General features: G+C 38.8%; 1 protein-coding gene across 1 annotated transcript in view; it reads left to right on the top strand.

Annotated features, from left to right (window-relative positions):
- Positions 1-16,763, top strand: part of LOC115511344 (spermatogenesis- and oogenesis-specific basic helix-loop-helix-containing protein 2-like) — a 60,250-nt gene that overhangs the window by 17,568 nt on the left and 25,919 nt on the right. Inside the window, 4 exon segments of the mRNA XM_030312027.1 lie at positions 7,927-7,988; positions 8,067-8,171; positions 9,706-9,805; positions 11,677-11,787. Coding sequence (XP_030167887.1) covers positions 7,927-7,988; positions 8,067-8,171; positions 9,706-9,805; positions 11,677-11,787 — 378 coding nt within the window.

Here is a 16,763-nt window from a genome sequence, read left to right as displayed (position 1 = left end):
GTTTTTAGAATTCTGTGGTTCTCGTGAGCTCCAAGCAGTCCAGCAGTAGCAAAGGAATGAGGTTCCATCTGCTCAGTCTACAAATCAAGTTTGGCTCTGACTTTATCTTTCCCATGTAGTTTCAATTGTCTGATCAGTTGACTTATTAATTCATTAAGAAATCTTAGTGAGCCACAGGGGTCTAACAAGTTGTGCTTTTGTGTCCGTAATTCGAAAACATCTTTGACTTGACAGTGCAACTCAGTAAGTCTCATTAGTCAGTTGACATGACCTACCCTGCTGAATGCTTGATAATAAACAAAATAACAACAAAACATGAAAGTAGTTTTATTAAAAACATTATTCTATAATTGATGGTTGAGTATAAGTAGGAATTGCAGAAAATTCTAGGTCTTAATATGCTTAACATCGGGTCATGTGGTGACCCTGACTTAGGATGGTCACAGCAGGAACTCTTCTGAAGAATAACATAATGGGAAGAGAGCACACCAGCCTTTACTGTTGACCAGAATAAATTCTCAGAACTCAACTACATGTTATCACAGGTACCCTACTAGTAGTGAGTGAACTTAAGTGTTTTCACATGTATAGTAAAGCTCTCAGTTTTCTCACTGAAAATGTTTTAATTAATGGTCATTAGCAAAGAACGTTATTTGTTGCAAGTCCCAAATAGACCAGCCAAGTTAATTTGGCTGCATTTGGCCCACAGACAGCATAATGGATAACTGTACTCAAGGAGACCACTACCCAAAAATGACACTGGCTTTTGTCCCTTGGAGTCCTTTTGACTCTAAAGTAAATGAGTTTAGAAATTTTCCCTGGCTTCATAGGGACTTATAAGACACCATTGGTTCTCTTATTGATGATAGATTTCAGAGGCCAGGACTTTTCTGAGGCTCTTTAGTCAGTTGAGTGTACAGCTCAGCTCAAGACATTTTATATGATCTCCCCCCCCCCCCCCAGCTACCAGGGACCAGACCTGGGTATAGTGGCAAGACTAGGGAACTGTACTACTGCATTTTGAGCTTATAACTGCCTTCAGTTTCAGAGAATACCTGAGACAGGCATAGGAAGGGACACTAGAATATCAACATCCAATCTTGTATGTAGAGTATGGTCTCAGGAACCATCATGACATTTAAACAGTATATTGTATGAAATACAATGAGGAGAAATGGATTGTCCCCTAATGAATTGCAAATGTTTAAAACCCAAGAGACTTCAACTGAGAAGGTACTTATAAGGTCTCAGAATCTGCAATTTGATTTTGGCATATGAAAGAAGTGCTGTTAATTGGGGTGGATGAAAGAGATGTTTGCCTTGTTTTTGTGTTGCTTTGTTTTAAGGAACATTGATTTATTAGGAAGAGGACTTTTTTTTTCTTTTTCCTTTTTTTTTTTTTTTTTTTTTTTTTTTTTTGGTGATCCTGGAAACTAGAAACTCTTTTAGCTTATCGATCTGTAGAGAATGTGAATGAGCAGCTGAGCTCCACACCAGTGTTGGATTCTGGGAATTCTATTGATTAGTGGAGTTCCTGTACAGCATCACAATTAGTGTTTCGCTAGCAGGGGAAGTATTTGAGTTGGTAATTGATTCTGTGCTAATGACAAAAATCCAGGAATTCCAACTCTGATGTAAAGCTTGAAGTTTGAAAGTCATCATGAGGGCATTATATATATTCATATATCCAAATCTAACTTATTTTAATGCCAGTAAAATCAATTTGTAAAATGAAAAAATAGACATAGAATATTTCTTTTAAAAATTTAATGTTTATTTTTATTTTTAAGAGAAAGACAGAGTGTGAGTTGGGGAGGGGCAAAGAGAGAGAGGGAGCCACAGAATCCAAAGCAGGCTCCAGGCTCTGAGCTGTCAGCACAGACCCTGATGCCTGGCTCGAACCCATGAACTATGAGATCGACATAGAATATTTCTTTCTTTTTTTTTTTTTTTTTAATTTTTTTTTCAACGTTTTTTATTTATTTTGGGACAGAGAGAGACAGAGCATGAACGGGGGAGGGGCAGAGAGAGAGGGAGACACAGAATCGGAAACAGGCTCCAGGCTCTGAGCCATCAGCCCAGAGCCTGACGCGGGGCTCGAACTCCCGGACCGCGAGATGGTGACCTGGCTGAAGTCGGACGCTTAACCGACTGCGCCACCCAGGCGCCCCAACATAGAATATTTCTAAAAGCTAATAATCTGTTTTATTTAAAATTCTCTAATTCTAAAGTGTGCTTATAATTTACTTTTTGTGAAGCAACAAGTAATTTTTATTCCAAAGTTGAGCTAAACTACCTTGTAAGTTTCTTTCTGTGGTCCTGTTTGTTCAGTCCATCTTTCCCTTCCACTTCTGTTTCCTCATGCAGTATCATACCTTCATTATACCCCACTTAAAATATACATGAAATACTTACATTGTGGCAAGCGACATTCTTGTCATCCACCGTGCCAGCATGCCCTCCTATACCAGTATGCTCATGTGCCTTTCCTATTTCCATGTCCAGTCTGCCAGTCTAATCCTATGCTCCCTCCCGTGTATGCCTACTTGATGGTATTATTCTGCCTGAGCTTCTCATTTCTTCTTAGAAATGTGTATTCTCTCCTTTTTTCTCTTTTAGCCCAAACTCCTCAGAATTCACAGAGCAGAATCAAGCCTGAAGAGACCTCAGTTGTGTGAATGTCACGTTAGCACTATCCTTCTTGTCACATGTTAGCACTAATAATTAGTAATATTCAGAATTATTTATTTATAACAATTTTTTTAAGTTTTAAATTTATTTTGAGACATAGTGAGGAGGGGAGGGGCAGAGAGAGAGGGAGAGAGAATATCCCAGGCAGGCTTTGCACTATCAGCACAGAGCCTGATTACAAGGCTCAAACTCATTACCATGAGATTATGACCTGAGCTGAAACCAAGAGTTGGATGCTTAACTGACTGAGCCACCCAGGTGCACCAGAAATATTTATTTTTTTATAGAAAGTTCTCAGGTATGTCTTTTTTCTGCCATCAGTTCTTGCCTGCATAACTGCAATATGGTCTCTCAAATTCACCCCGTGGCACCACATAGGACGCACTCTGCCTGTCTGTCCCATCATAGAGTGGCCTTTTTAAAATGCAAATACAATCATGCCAGTAACTTAATATCTGGTATTTTAATATTTTGGGACATTTGAATACCAAATGTCTAATTTGGCCCAAAGGCCTATGTACCCCTCTGGTTTCATCATATGTGTCCCTCCCTCAGATGCTCTGTACCATATTGGGCGTTTTCACTTTCTCAAACTTACCTATTCTCTATACCCCAGGCCTCTTCCCAGGGCCTGTTCTGTCTGTCCCGAATGTACTTTACTGCTTCTCTGAGTCTGCTCTCTCCCCAGTTCTACCTTTTGTGTGGCTAACTCCTAGTCATGCCTAGAGGCATTCCTGCCTGGAAGCCTGAGGCTGCAAAGTAGGTTAGTTCTCAAGTAGGTACTCCCACCAGCCCCTAAGGCTTTCCTTCACAGCACTGGGCACATATTTGACTACTTCATTAATTATCTACAGTGATTTCTTCAATGTCTGACCCCTTCAAGAAACTATTAACTCTATCAGAGTGCAGACCTTGTTTTCCTGTTTATGATATCCCCCAGAGCCTAGCACAGAGTCTGGCATATAGAGGGCTCTCAATATATATATGACTCAGATATATAAATCTCATATACAGGGGTGCCTGGGTGGCTCAGTCGGTTGTGCGACCGACTTCGGTTCAGGTCATGATCTCAGGGTTTGTGAGTTCGAGCCCCGTGTCGGGCTCTGTGCTGACAGCTCAGAGCCTGGAGCCTGCTTCCGATTCTGTGTCTCCCTCTTTCTCTGCCCCTCCCCCACTCATGCTCTGTCTCTCTCTGTCTCAGAAATAAATAAACATTAAAAAAAATTAAAAAAAAATAAATCTCATATACAGTTGACCCTTGAACAACGTGGGGTTTAGGGGCATGAATGCCTTGCACAGTTGAAAATCCATGTATAGCTTCTTTTTGTGGGGGGTATTTTTTTTATTGTGGTAAAATCACATAACACAAATTTTACTATCTTGTCCATTTTTAAAAATGTTTCTTTATTTTGAGAGCATAAGCAGGGGAGGGACAGAGAGAGAGGAAGAGAGAGAATCCTAATAAGGCCCTTCAGTGCGAGTGTGGAACCCCATGCAGGGCTCGAACCCACTGAATCGTGACCTGCACCGAAATCAAGAGTCAGATGCTTAACCCATTGAGCCACCTAGGTGCCTCCCATCTTGTCCATTTTTAAGTGTTCAGTGCAGTAGTGTTAAGTGTATTCACATTGTTGTGAAATATGTCTCCAGAACTTTTTCATTTTGTAAATCATAAATTCTATTCCTATTAAACAAGTATTCCTTTACCCCTCCCCACATCTTTCAGTAACCACCATTTTACTTTCTATTTCTATGAATTTGACTACTTCAGATACCTCAGATAAATGAAATTATATAGTATTTTTGTGTGTGTGACTGGCTTATTTTACTTAACATAATGTCTTAAAGGTTCACCCATATGGTAGCATTTAACAGATTGTTTTTTTTTTTTCAACGTTTTTTATTTATTTTTGGGACAGAGAGACAGAGCATGAACGGGGGAGGGGCAGAGAGAGAGGGAGACACAGAATGGGAAACAGGCTCCAGGCTCCGAGCCATCAGCCCAGAGCCTGACGCGGGGCTCGAACTCACGGACCGCGAGATCGTGACCTGGCTGAAGTCGGACGCTTAACCGATTGCGCCACCCAGGCGCCCCCAGATTGTTCCTTTTTAAGGCTGAGTAATATATTCCATTGTATGTATATAACACTGTAGTGGTTAATTTTTATTTTTATTTTTTTAAGGTTTATTTATTTTTGAGGAAGAAGAGACAGAGTGCTAGTGGGGGACGGGCAGAAAGAGAGGGAGACATAGAATCTGAACCAGGATTCTGAGCTCTCAGCACAGAGCCTGATGCAGGACCTGAACCCACAAACCACGAGATCATGACCTGAGTCAAAGTTGGACACTTAACCGACTGAGCCACCCAGTTGCCCCTGTGATGGTTAATTTGTATGTGTCAACTTGATTGGGTCATGGGATGCCTAGATATTTGGCAAAACATTCCTCTGGATGTGTCTGTAAGGATGTTTCTGAAATATTTTCACACCATGTTCACAGCACTATTCATAGTAGTCGAGAGGTAGAAGCAACCCAAATGTCCATAGACAGATGAATGAATAAATAAAATGTGGCTATATTAATCAGGATTCTTCAGAGAAACAGAGCCGGTAGGATGCTGATCAGTCTATCATCTATCCATTTATCTAGAGATAGGGAAGAAGTTGGTTTCTTTAAGGAAGTGGCTCATGCGATTATGGAAGCCAAGATGTCCCAAGATCTGTAATTGGCAAGCCAGAGACCCAGGAGAGCCAACGTGTAGTTCCAGTTCAAATCTAAAGGTCTGAGGATCAGGAAAGCTGATGGTATAAATTTCATTTGAAAAGTTGGCAGGTTCAAGACCTAAGAAGAGCCGATATTTCAGTCTGAATCTGAAGGCTGGAAAAGGCCAATGTCTCAGCTCAGTAGTCAGGCTGGAGGAGTTCTCAGACTTTTTATTCTACTTAGGTCTTCAATTAATTAGATGAAACCCACCCACTTTAAGAATGGCAGTCTGCTTTATTCAGTCTTTCTCAATTCAAGTGTGGTTCTCATCCGTGTGTAACTTTCGACTCTCCCCCAAAATTTAACTACTAATAGCCTGTTGTTGATCAGAAGCCTTACTGATAATTTGGCAATTAACACATATTTTGTATGTTATATGTATTATATACTGTATTCTTGCAATAAACTAAGCCAGAGAAAAGAAAAGGTTACTAAGAAAATCATAAGGAAAAAAAATACATTTACTACTGTATTATACTTTATCCAAAAAAATCCACATACATGTGGCCTGGCATAGTTCAAACCCATGCTGTTCAAGGATCAACTGTAATGTAATTTGGAGCATGGCATAATGTGCCTTTATTTTCAAATGCGTATATAAGATAATATACAATATTATATAGTGGGGGTTCTTCCAGGTCCTGTCTTAAGGGAATAAATAATAACCACACATAACTACATATTAAGATAATAGGTGATACTTTAAGTATTATAGAATATTTTTTCTTAGGCAGTTTAGCTTAGCAGTTTAGTTCTCTGTACTTATTTTTAATTTTTTTAATGTTTATTTACTTTTAAGAGAGAGAGAGACAGACAGAACGTGAGCAGGGGAGGGGCAGAGAGAGGGGGAGACGCAGAATCTGCTTCAGAGCCTGACGCAGGGCTTGAACTCATAAACTGCAGGACCATGACCTGAGCTGAAGTCAGATGTTTAACTGAGCCATCCAGGCGCCACTAGCTGTTCTCTTTAGTCTGGCTCACAGTAATAGTCTCCTTGGAAAATAATTTCCTTTTATTCAAAGCCAAAGTTCAGTACCCATTAAATTATCAGAAATTCCAACTTCCTGAACTCCTAAGTATAGTTTATTGTAATACCACATTTCTTGTATTTATTTTTTTTTGTTTTCAAGCATATAAAAGTATAATGAACTTGCCTATACCCATAATGCAGCTTTAACAGTTATCAACACATGGCCAATCTGGTTTCATCTCTGGCCCTTCCAGTTCTCCCACCCCTGCTGAACTGGTGAACTATTTGAAAGCAAATCTAAGATATCATTTTCTTTCATCCATAAATACTTTAATAAATACTTCTAAAAGATAAGGACTCCTTTAAAAAAATAACCGCAGGGGCGCCTGGGTGGCGCAGTCGGTTAAGCGTCCGACTTCAGCCAGGTCACGATCTCGCGGTCCGGGAGTTCGAGCCCCGCGTCAGGCTCTGGGCTGATGGCTCAGAGCCTGGAGCCTGTTTCTGATTCTGTGTCTCCCTCTCTCTCTGCCCCTCCCCCATTCATGCTCTGTCTCTCTCTGTCCCAAAAATAAATAAACGTTGAAAAAAAAATTAAAAATAAAAATAAAAATAAAAAAATAACCGCAATAACAATACACACCTGAAAATTAATAACAGTTCTTTAATTTTGTCAAATATCCAGTGTTCAAGTTTCTGTGTTTATGATTTTTTATTTTTTTTAAAGTTTTTATTTAAGTAGGCTCTACCCCCAATATGGGGCTTGAACTCATGACCTTGAGATCAAGAGTTGCATGCCTCTCTGACTGAACCAGCCAGCCACCCATCTTATGATTTTTTTAAACTGTTTCTATAAATCAAGATTCAATTATCCCTTTCCTTTTTTTTTTTTTTTTTTTTTTTTTTTGTCTTACTCTTTATTTATATGTATTTTTTAAAGGGGCCATTTGTCTCACCGAGTTTTTCACATTCTGGCTTTTGCTGATTTCATCCCCACAGCATTTTTTTAAGTTTATTTAGTTATTTTGAGAGAGAGACAGAGAAAGTGTGAGCTGGGGAACAGCAGAGAGAGAGGGAGAGAGAGAAAATCCCAAGCAGGCCCCTCACTGTCTGTGCAGAGCCCCGACGTGGGATTCAATCCATGAGATGATGACCAGGGCTGAAATCAAGAGTTGGACACTCAACTGACTGAGCCACCCAGGTGCCCCATTCCCACAGCATTCTTTAAAATATTTCTCTTTTCCTTAAATTTCTTGTAAACTGGTGGTTAGCTCAAGAACATGGATAAAAGTTAGGCTTTTTTTTTTTTTTAAACAAGAATAAAAGTGGTTCATCTTTTTTCCATTGCTAATTTGAGATGCTACTTTTACTAAATTCCATATTAATGCCATCATTTGAAGTTCTAAAGAAATAAAATCATTCTAGTTTAGTTCTTAAGGTAAAATATTGCATCCCAATTTTTCAAATGATGATTTTGCTTCATTTTAACACTTTTTTCCTCTCAGATTTGGCAAGAAGAAAAATATACATTTGCTGTTTGTTTTTATAACCCCTGAAAACTTTAAAGGTATGTGCCTATTGTATATATTATGTTTTTTCTATAAATAGAAGTCATAAGGTCAATATTTAATGCAGAAATTCTTAGGTTGTGTTTCAGAGCATGGAGCTGATGTTACTTTAATTGAACCACTGACAATCGAAAAAATGAGTATTGTGGTAAAATACTGGAAAACATATTTCTCAAATACCGGTGAGTGAAAACCAAATTTCCAAAGGTTTGAAAAATTCTAATTAAATGCTCCAAAAACTATATATATACATTTTTAAGTTGGTATTCCACTTATGCTTTTTATTTGCTGAGGATTAACTGTGTGCTGTGTACTGTAAAGAACATGTAATCCTTATTAATCATAGTCTGAAAGAAAAAGTGTAAATAAAATAAAAGGAAACATATGTTCCCTACCTGCGAAGAAAAAATTTACGTGTTCCAAAGTTTAAAGTGTGTTGCACAAGGGCAAACAGTGTTGCAGCAGGCACAGGGTTTTTCTTTTTAGTGCCCTAGCTGTTACCATCATTTCTTGCTCTTTAAAATGGAATTAATCATGCTGTGTCATTGTATGAGTGTCTAAAAGCCAGGGCCACTAACCTTGAATCTTATCATACTTTCTGCTTGCAAAACCCTTGCTTATAAATTAGTTTACTTCTGTAAGTTGCTAGGGTGGTTGTCCTTTCCGTTTTAGATTTTTAGACCTAGGTAATTACTGTCAGTGCTTCAATTAGACCTCACATTTCAAAACTCTTCACCTACATTGTCTAATGTGTATCACCAGCATCTAAACACTTAAGCTAAATTAGCTTTAATTTGGCTCATGAAAGGACAAACTCCAACTTCTGAAATTAAATTCTACTGAAATCATTGTGGTCAATGACTATTTGTGGTTTTTCTAGGCCTGGGATATTAGCTAGGAATCTTTTAAAATTAAGATGTTTTTTTTCTTAAAATGGGCCTGAAAAACACTTTCAGGATTATCCTGTATAAACTCATACTCCAGATGACGTAGGACTCAGTACACTCCTCTTTTTTTCATGTTCTTTTTTAACATTGAGGGCAGATTGGTGAGTCTGTTCTATAACATTCCAATGGCTTTCAGCCCCTGAGTTTCAGAGTTCTTCCTGGAAATGGCTAACTGGTGACCCAAATCCTCTTTGCAAACTCTTATTTGGTTCTCAGTGGAAATAGAGCAGCTGCTCGTCACCAGCTGTCTAGCACCTTCCTATTGGTCATAACCACGTCTGCTTCTGGTCATCTCATGTTTGCTCTGAAAATGAGCAGCTGCAAAAAAAAAAAAAAAAAAAAAAAAAAAGGAAAGAAAGAAAGAAAAAACCATCAGATGTCATATTTTGACAATACAGCTGCCTACTGCAGACTCATACTTATTTTCTGTTAAGTATGACAGTTACCTATAAAAACTTAATAAATAAATCTCAGTTGAATGTGTTTTAAGCACACCTACCACTAAGTTACTAGAATTTGGTTCTAGAATTTGGTTGATGTCTGGAGTGAATAGAATGTAGTATTTTCATTTTGCTTTCTAACCTGGATGGTTTCCTGCTTTATATATAGACTGAAATCTATAAAATGCATTCTATTTAAAAAATCCTGCTTTGTAAACTCTGTTGAGTAAAAAGTGGCAACTGCTTTCTGTTCAGGGCTTGTATGTGTGATTAACATCGTCCCCACCAGTGATGTTAGAATTAAAATAGTCCCCCTTTAAAACTTTCAGTTAAGAATGAATATTCTGTGAAGCCTGAAGAACCTGGATTGCCCATGCAGAACTCCTGCAGTGAACACTTGGGATATTTTTCTACTGACCTATTTGCTTGGTTAGTTTTGTTTTCACTTTTTCATAATATACATTTTTACTGGGTAATTTCTGGAGAACTCTGTTTGTCAACACAGAGCCTGATGCAGGGCTGAAACTCACAAGCTGTGAGATCATGACCTGAGCCAAAGTCAGACGCTTAACTGACCGAGCCACCCAGGCACCCCTAGGAAGTACTTCTTAACAATCCTATTTGATCACAGGGGACCAGGGTGAATTGCAAGGTAGTAAGTTCCCCAACACTGGATGTGGTAGAGTCTGAGTTACCATTAATCAGAGTTAAATAATAGCAGTAATATTCAAACTTTTTAGAAACAGTAGAATCTTCTTCAGAAAAAAATTTTACATATAACCCCAGTGTTTAAATAGACAAGAACAGCCTCAGATGTTATCCACCTACCACTAAGCTTCTCCCTGATGTCTTTTTTGAACTTATGAATCTGTCCCCTCAGTTAGTGAGAAAACAACCCTTAAAAAAGGTCTCTCTATCTCTGTCTCCATCCACCCAACCCCCCACCCCCATAGATATTAGAGCTGGTGTTCAAACCTGCATTGGATAGGCAGTTGAACTGGGGGTCAGACCTTTCTTTATCTGCTTATAAAAATACAATTTTTGTGAATTTATTTCATTCACTTTAAGCTGATTTCCAAAGGGATTTTAATTTTAAATAGAGCATAGAGCTACAATAAACATAGCTGCTGAGGACATGAATGGTGATGGTGAGAATTTTGAGTCAGTCACTTCCGGAATTTGTAGAATGTGACCATCAACTGTTTGTAGAAATGTGACCATCTACTATTTTGAACAAGGAAAAGACTTGGCAACCAATAAGTGTGGTTAAACCAAAGATGTGCTCACTTAAGTGGTGCAAAAATATCAACAAGTTTCTTGATATTTTAACATTTTAACATTTTAACCAGAAAGAAATTTATTGTATTAAACTTTATCTGGGATATGAGATTGGGAAGGGTTTTAGAAGGCTTTGTAATTTTCTCGTATTATTTGCAATTTCTTTTTGAACCCTCCTTGTCTTGAATCTTTGTTTTGCTTCAGAATTCTACCACTACAAATAAAAGTAAATTTTCTTCTTTTTTTTTTTAATTTTTTTTTTTCAACGTTTATTTATTTTTGGGACAGAGAGAGACAGAGCATGAATGGGGGAGGGGCAGAGAGAGAGGGAGACACAGAATCGGAAACAGGCTCCAGGCTCCGAGCCATCAGCCCAGAGCCTGACGCAGGGCTCGAACTCACAGACCGCGAGATCGTGACCTGGCTGAAGTCGGACGCTTAACCGACTGCGCCACCCAGGCGCCCCAAAAGTAAATTTTCAAATTAAGTTCTGTCTCTTGGGATAAAGGAGATAATATTAGTTTATTTGTTTCTTAGGGAATTATTTAAAAAAAATTAATCAAAATGCATGGAGAAGTTTTAGAAAAATGGTAGAGCCAGAAAATATCCATAAATGGAGGATATCTGACCTTTGCTGATCAGGTTGGAATAGTGTAATGTGACCCTCTAATCCTTTGTGGTTTTTTCCTATTATACACCTTTCGATACAGTCATATAATTTGGAGAGTCATAATCAATGAAGTCAGAATATTTTAATACTGCTATACTGTTACTCTGTATCTGTATATTTTAGAGTTTAATCAATCATGGATTTGTGATGATCTTGATCATAAATTCTTTAGAGTCTTTGAAATAAATATTCTTCACCAAGTATGTAAGGTAAAGTGCTTTGGTATTTACCGCACCTTTACATGAAGCAAGGAACTTAGAAGCACCTTTGATTAGTGTATTGGTGCTGATTGTTTAATATTGTCTGACAATTTTCCTCTGAAATCTGTGACATGATTTTCTCTTGTTTCTAGCTCTGAATCACTAAGAAGTGAGACTGGGCTTGAATTAAAGGCTCCATTGCCAGAGTTTGAGAAAAGCAAAAAGGTTTCTCTTCTTCATTCAAGCAAAGAAAAGCTGAGAAGGTGAATTATGATACAACCCTTTTTTAACATTCATTATTCCTTTCTAGGAAGAAATTACTTTCATGAATTTCATAATGTTTTGTATTACTATTAAAAGTCTCTGTGAGACTAGTTAATCAGGCAACCAAATATGTGCCACTAACTCATTCATTCATTCATTCATTCATTCAAAAAATATCTGTGAGTATCTGATATGTGCCAAAGGGTGACTGGAGAATTTAGATAAAAAAAAAATCCTTGCCTTCGAAATCTTAGTCTAGTGCTCAGACAGACCTCTCAATAGGATGTTACATAGAAAATTATGTTCTAAGTGTCATGATAGAGAAGAGCACATAGTAATCACACTGGGAAAGTTACCTAAGACAGAATAAGGGGGCAGGAAGGCTTTCTTGAGAAAATGATCGCTAAATTGAGCTTTAAACAAAAAGTGACTATTAATTTGTTTTAAAAGGGGAGGATGTTTCATGTAGCAGAAAGAGCAGGTATAGAGACTGGCAGAATATGAAAATTCAGTGAATTTATGAAACTCCAAGTGTATCCATGTACTTGGCTATAATGGCACAAGTGGGAAGAGGCAAGAGATGAGAAGTAGTAGCTAAGGATTGTGCTCGTCATGTTAAGAAATTTGAATTTGAATCTGAAACTGTTGGGGAGGCACCAAAGGGTTTTAGCCAAAGAGTGATATGATAAGATTTGCATCTAGAGTGAACACTCTAGCAGGATGTTAGAGAGTGAGTTGAATCCGGAAGCCTGTGGAATCTGTAGAAAGAAGTGATGAAATCCTGAACTATGGTTTTAGAAATGGGATAAAGAGGAATAAACCATTTCCAGATATACTAAGTAGGTACATTCAGTATAAGCATGGATGCAGGAGGAGTCAAGTGTAACTTTCAAATAGATGTTGCATTTACCAACTGACTGGGAAGTCCAGGAGAATGGCAGTCTGGCAGTGGGAGGTGACTTTTGCTCTTGTTGGGTGTGAACACTCCAGGGGAGTTTCCATGAAGCTGTCCAGTCAGAATTGACCCTTAGGTTCTAGAGAAAGATCTAGGCTACAAATATGGACTTAGAACTCTCAGGACACAGCATCTACTTGAAGCAGTGGTTGTAGGGATGGATATGATGAGTTTGCAAACCATGTAAAGAAGAGATAAGTGGAAAAGAGAACCTTGGGAAAAATCTATTTAGGGTACAGGCAGCAGAGAAGAAATAAGGGAGAAAGGAAGGAGTTACTAGGAAGATAAGCCAAGAGGGAATGGAATTGAGGCGACCAGAGAAGAGTTTCCTAAAGGAATGAGTGTTCAATGACATGACACAGAGAGCAAGTAAGAGAAGAACTAATAATTAACTGTATTTGTCAGAGCCTAAACATCATTGGTCTTGGCAAAAATAATTTCATTGGCATGATTAGGGAAGAAGCACCACTGTGGAAAGATAGAGAATGAAAGGCAGGAGCATAAGTGGAAGGAAAGAAAATGAGGGTGTGTGATAAGTAAAAGGGGATCTTGGGTAAAATGAAAAATGTTGATAAGACATGAATATGTTTTTATATTCCAAAAGAAAATACCTGGAAGAGAGACAGAGGTCGTGAAGATACTCGTGTTCTGATGATCTATAGTGTAAAAAAATGACATATCTATGACATAAAAAATGAAGCCAAAATTTATTGGCTTGATACATGGTTTTATGGATCAGCAATTTGAGCAGAGCTCAGTGGGCAATTCTGTCTACATGACATCAACTGGGGTCACTTGGTAGTATTCAGCTAGTGGATGGTCTAGTCAGGATGGTCTAAGACCTTATGTCTGGAGCCTTTGGAGGGATGGCTAGAAGTTTAAGCTCAGCTGGGGCTATCAACTGAAGCTCTTCCTGCATGGTAGTCAGGCTTCTTACATGGCAGCCCAGGGATCCTAGAGAGTGTTCCAAGAGACAGGGAGAGGAAGCTGCCACTCTCTTGAGGTGGGGGACCAGAAACTGGCCCAGTGCTACTTCTCCTGTATGTCTATTGGTCATAGCGGTCACAAAACCTATCCCAATCTAAAGGAAGGGTACATAGAACCTCACCTCTCAGTGGGAGGAAGGTCAAATAATAGTAAAATTCCCTATAGCTAGAGAGGGGGTTGGTGATGGACTTAGCATCCCTAAGTAGGTAGAAGCTTACGGAATCTATAACCAGGTGGAAGAACACCTCTTCTAAAAATGGAAAGAAGAAGCTAAAGCTAAGTGTGGATAAAGATGAATCTTTTCATGAGGAAAATTGAGTAATTTTTGCCAAATGGCCTGTGTTATCTGCTGAAGATTAATGGGAATGTGGTAGGGTTTGGTCTTGATGACATGGGCTAGTTGATGGCCTAGTTTAGTCCAAAAGACCATCACTCACGTTTGCCACTTTGGCTGAGTGAAGACTTAGGGGGGACCTGTTGGCTAGTGCTGTCCCATAGATTTCAGTGATCTGCACTGAGTGAGAAAAACACAGTGCAGGAGTATTTTTAAAACTATATATTATACATTTTATATTCTAAGATTGTGTTTTCCATACTTTATTTGGTGTTAGAATTTGTGATATTTCTAAATGGCTGCAATGAAAGGATGTTGGGAGATGCTACCTCTCTTTCATTGTTTTTCATGCCCAGATCTGATGTGAGAGTGGAGGGGCACAGAGAGAGAGAGAGAGAGAGAGAGAGAGAGAGAGAGAATGAATCCCAAGCAGGCTCTGCACTGTCAGCGCAGAGCCTGGTGCGGGGCTCATACTCACAAACCATAAGCTCATGACCCGAGCCAAAATCAAGAGTTAGATGCTTAAGCAACTGAGCCACCCAGGTGCATATGGACACATTTTTAGTTAATACATAAGACTTGAAAGAAGTCTTTCACTTCAAAGTGTTCATAAGCGGTCACTTTGAGTTGTGTCTCAGTCAAAGGATGAAACTTTACTCAATCTGTTTGCTCCACTATCATTTAAGGATACAGGTCTCATATTTTCCTGCCCTCTCCTAACCTCAAGTTCCTAAATTTGATGTTAGAGCCAGAAAGATTTGAGAAGCAATGAACAAGGCTAGATCCATAATGTTTGCTAATATACTATATAGTCTCAGGAATATTAGAGCATTTAGGATAAACAGTTACACTTAATTGATATCAAGATTAAATCAGTGTCTGTAAGAGGTAAGTTGCATGTGTTTAAGTGTTTGGTTTGATGAATTTATTTAATTTTATTTTTATTATTTTTTGTTTTGGAGAGAGAGGTATCCCATGATCCTGGGATCATGACCTGAGCCAAAATCCAAGAGTTGAACGCTTAACTGACTAAGCCACCAGGCACCCCTGGTTTGAATTTTAAAAAGATGGTTTGTTACCCACAGTTCCCAAGAGGAGGAGGTATATCACACCATTCAGGAATACATGGGGAAGGGCCAGCATTGGTCATGAGGCAGACAAATGCATACACCCATCTAAACCACAACATTGCCATTATCAGAATGTCCCCTTGTGTATTAAGCATGTCTTTTTTTTTTTTTTTTTTTTTTTTAATGTTCACTTGGTTTGAGAGAGAGAGAAAGAGAGCAGGGGAGGGGTGGAAAGAGAGAGAGAGAAAGAATCTGCAGCAGACATTTTGCTGTCAGCACAGAGCCTGATACAGGACTCAAACCCACAAACCGCGAGATCATCACATGAGCCAAAATGAAGAGTTGGATGCTTAACCGAGCCACCCAGGCACCTCCAAGTATGTCTTTTTATTCTGACGTTTTGACATCAGGTACCTTATTGACCATGTAGAGACTGCTCATCCCAGCACTAGCCAGTTTCTAGAGATAGTAAATGATTTGCTGGTGAGCATGCCCTGCATATGTACAAACTGACCAATCCAGAGACCATCCACACCCATTCTCTCTATCAGGCTCTTATGCTCCAGGCCAATATTTCCCTGCTCTTATCACCTCATGGTAATGTGCTACCAACCTGGGACAGCCCCTACATCCCACAGCCTGCTGAAGTTATTCAAACTAGCCAATCCTAGGCCTGCTTACCCACCTAGCCTGTTTCTTCTCTCAGAAACCACAATAAACTCTCTTACCCTTGTTTTCTTTCCTCTGACTCCTCCTGCCTCCTAACTGACCCTGGTGCCTCCCCATGTGGCCTTGCATAGTGTGAAGTGGCCCCCTCCTCTTGGGAACTGTGAGTAACAAACTCTTTATAATGGTGGTCATCTCCTGATCTGTTGGCCTCAGCATACCTGAATAATAATAAAACCTGCATTTTAAATTATCTCATGTTCTTTCCTGGTCTATCCTTTCGCATCTCCTAGCAACAGCTACTATTCTATCACTATAGATTTGTTTTGCTTGTTCTAGAACTATATATTAATGGAACCATCAATATGTACACTTATGTCTGGCTTCTTTCACCTAGAAAATGTTTTAAGATTCATTACAGTTGTGTGCTTTAGTGGTTTGTTCCTATTTATTGTTGAGGAATATTCCATTGTGTAAACATACCACATTTTGGTTATTCATTCTCTGGGTTTTATCTATTAAGAATAAAGCTACCGTTGGTGGTGGGGGTTGGGGGGGGTGCCTGGCTGGCTCAGTTAATAGACTGATAGACTAATAGAGCATGTGACTCTTGGCATAGAGCTTACTTAAAAAAAAAAAGAAGGAGAAGAAGAAGACTATGTACATTATTTTATATATGTTTTACGAACCTACATTTACATTTTTCTCAGAAATAGAGTGGCATATCACAGGATTGGTGTATGTTTCTTTTTAGGAGACTTCCAAGCAGAAATCCAAAATAGTAGCACCATTTTGCACTCCCACCCGCAATATATGAGAACACTAGTTGCTCCATATCCTCATCATTTGGTATTGTTAGTCTTTTCCATTTTAGTCATTCTTGTGGTTGTGGAGTATGATCTAATTGTGATTCTAAATTTGCATTTTCCTGATGATTAATGAGGTTGAGCAGCTTTTCACATG

This window comes from Lynx canadensis, chromosome A1, assembly GCF_007474595.2.
Source record: "Lynx canadensis isolate LIC74 chromosome A1, mLynCan4.pri.v2, whole genome shotgun sequence".
Classification (NCBI taxonomy): domain Eukaryota; kingdom Metazoa; phylum Chordata; class Mammalia; order Carnivora; family Felidae; genus Lynx; species Lynx canadensis.
Note: the sequence above shows the minus strand (reverse complement) of the source record. Positions and strands in the feature narration are given on the sequence as shown.